Source organism: Montipora capricornis, chromosome 13, assembly GCF_036669925.1.
Source record: "Montipora capricornis isolate CH-2021 chromosome 13, ASM3666992v2, whole genome shotgun sequence".
Lineage (NCBI taxonomy): Eukaryota > Metazoa > Cnidaria > Anthozoa > Scleractinia > Acroporidae > Montipora > Montipora capricornis.
The window spans coordinates 13,026,536-13,029,035 of NC_090895.1; the positions used below are offsets into that span (position 1 = coordinate 13,026,536).

Below are 2,500 nucleotides of genomic sequence, written 5' to 3' on the forward strand. Positions count from 1 at the left end.
GTTAACAGCGGTTTTTCAACCGACCAAGAAGTCATTTACAATGACGTGGCCTTAACAAAAGCGCTTCTCAAGCAAGTAGAAGAGAAATTACATAAAATGGAAGTTAACCTCTCCAAATTCCAGTTTAACCGTTAAAATTAGGGCTGTTTAGCCTGGGATGTAATTTTTCCCTTTCTTACTGATACAAGTTATCTCGTTGTAGCAAGAAACAAAAGAAAAGAATGACCAACAAAATACCCATTTATCTCATACACTAACACCTTTTTGGCGTCACATCATACATGAAATGTGTATCGTTACAAACCATATGTGCAGGATCAGGAATTACCGCTCAATTGAACACCCATCCGCGGACTCGAGGTGATGTCTTTTGTGTAAACGTAAATTCGGAGATATCAATATACGTTTGTTTATCTTCTTTGTTTGTTTTGTTTTGTTTTGTCTTTTACTAGCAATTCCAATCACTCCAAATGCACATGTTCGAGGTATATTCGAATAAGAGTAGTGATATCCTCGCAGCACTTAACTAGACAATTTAAGCAATTGTCTCTTATAGACACACCCGAAATATTCAGGTGGCTCCAACGGGATACGAATTCAGGACCTATGCGATGCCGGTGCAATGCTCTACCAACTGAGCTATTTGTTTCCGTGAAGGACTCGATGAATGAAATGAATCTATATTTGAAGTACGGGCTGCCGAATGTCGAGAATCACTTCACTCCTTGGTCTATAACCCGCACTTCAAATATACATTTATTTCCTTCTTGGACATATATCATTGACTCATGGGATGAACCCTCTATTTTACAGGTAAGTGTGTTTAGTGATAAATCCTCATTCAGTCATTTGCTGCTTGGAATAATTAATTAACCCTTTCAGTTCTAACTCCTGATATTTCAGGGCAAAATACCGAAACTGCTTTTGATATTTGCTTCTAGTTAAGCTTTGCGATTACGTTATGAAACGTCATTATACTGTGTCTATTGCACTAACTGATTGGTATGACCGTTGTTACCGTTCCTTTGACAAGAAAGCACTAAAAGCCAGTTTTTTTGCTACGAAAATAACACCGAAAAAAGCACTACTTTGTAGCCAATTTTCTACGAAAAAAATGGGTTACTCCTGAACTCTCATTTTTAAACCTGTTAACTCAGGTAGCGCATTCCACAACTTAGCTGATAAGTACGAAAAAAAAAAATTAATATTAAGACCATAACTGGTTGTTCTAGGTTTATTGAGCGACAGAATGTAATTCCTGCGAAGATCATTAGAAGAATTCAATACCGGAGAGAAAACTCAGTTATATTTCATGTACAGTAACAGGAAAATCATTCAAAATACAGTAATATGGGGAAATGTTGAATGCACTTATTGCAATGAGATGTAGAGCATGACTTATGTAATCTGCAAATACAAATATCGGTATTCTCTTATTTACATTATACCGCTCCTTTGACAAGAAATTACGAAAGGCCAGTTTTTTGCTAAGAGTATAACAGCGAAAAAAAGCACTACTTTGTAGCGCATTTTCTATGATAAAAGCTTGTTCACAAATCAGAATTCTACGTTAACAGCAGACACCAGGGCAACTCCTTAGTATCTGGGAAGAAATCTTCTTCGCACTACTTTTTCCTCTGACCGCGCCAGCCATTTAATGAGGACCAATTTCCTGCTTTTCAAGTTGCCTCTCATACCAGAGATGTTTTATAAGTGTGGGGAAACCTAGTCCTACCAGCAAAACACAGCATCGATTGAAATATTTAGCTTTCAAAACTTGCCCAAATTTTATCCGTAGGTCCTGGAATTAATCCACAGAAAGGCCAGAGAGACCACTTTACTCGTAAACCGCCATGCCTTACAACAAAGCGTGTTTGGCGTCCCAGGCTGCATGAAACCATCTCCCACCTTCGTTTTCTTTCAAAGGCTTGCCTTTACCTACATTCCAGCCTGATGATGCCAGCCTGGGGGATTTTGTAGACGAAGATGGCCCGAAAAATTACGATCAGATTTAAGGTGATTCCTTAAAAAAAAAAAAAGTTGTCGAACGATTTTCTTGAAACGTTCCCTGAATGTTCCCTACTAATCCATGTTTTGAGAACTGCAATAAAAAAGATAAGTCAGCGTACTTGCTTAAGATATATAAGGGGCCATTCTTACCCCATTAATCGCACGAGTTATTTCATTTAATTAGGGTACATTTTTGCTCTAGACTAGTTAAACCAGAGGGCTTCTAAAGTAACACTTGAAAAAACACCTGATAGGTAGAAAGTCTAGAGCATATGGAACACTGTCGTATATAGTTTATGGAAAAATCACTCAACTTAAAACGACGTCGGCTCAAAACGTTTCTCGAGTCGTTGTTTTCAAGATCATAATTTGCATGCCTCGGTAGGGAGCTTTGTGTACGCTTTAAGCTATATCTTTCTTTCCTTCCGATAAAATTTGAGTAATTTGTTTAATTTAAAGGGGATAACTTGTACACCAAAATTATGCAATA

General features: G+C 37.6%; 1 protein-coding gene across 1 annotated transcript in view; it reads left to right on the plus strand.

The window, feature by feature from the left end:
* The window catches only part of LOC138028984 (uncharacterized), a 17,471-nt gene extending 17,014 nt beyond the window's left edge, over nt 1–457 (plus strand). Inside the window, exon 8 of the mRNA XM_068876640.1 lies at nt 1–457. This exon is cut by the window's left edge and continues 5 nt beyond it. Within this exon, the coding sequence (XP_068732741.1) occupies nt 1–135 (135 nt within the window). The 3' untranslated portion in view covers nt 136–457.
* Nucleotides 458–2,500: the final 2,043 nt, after the last annotated feature.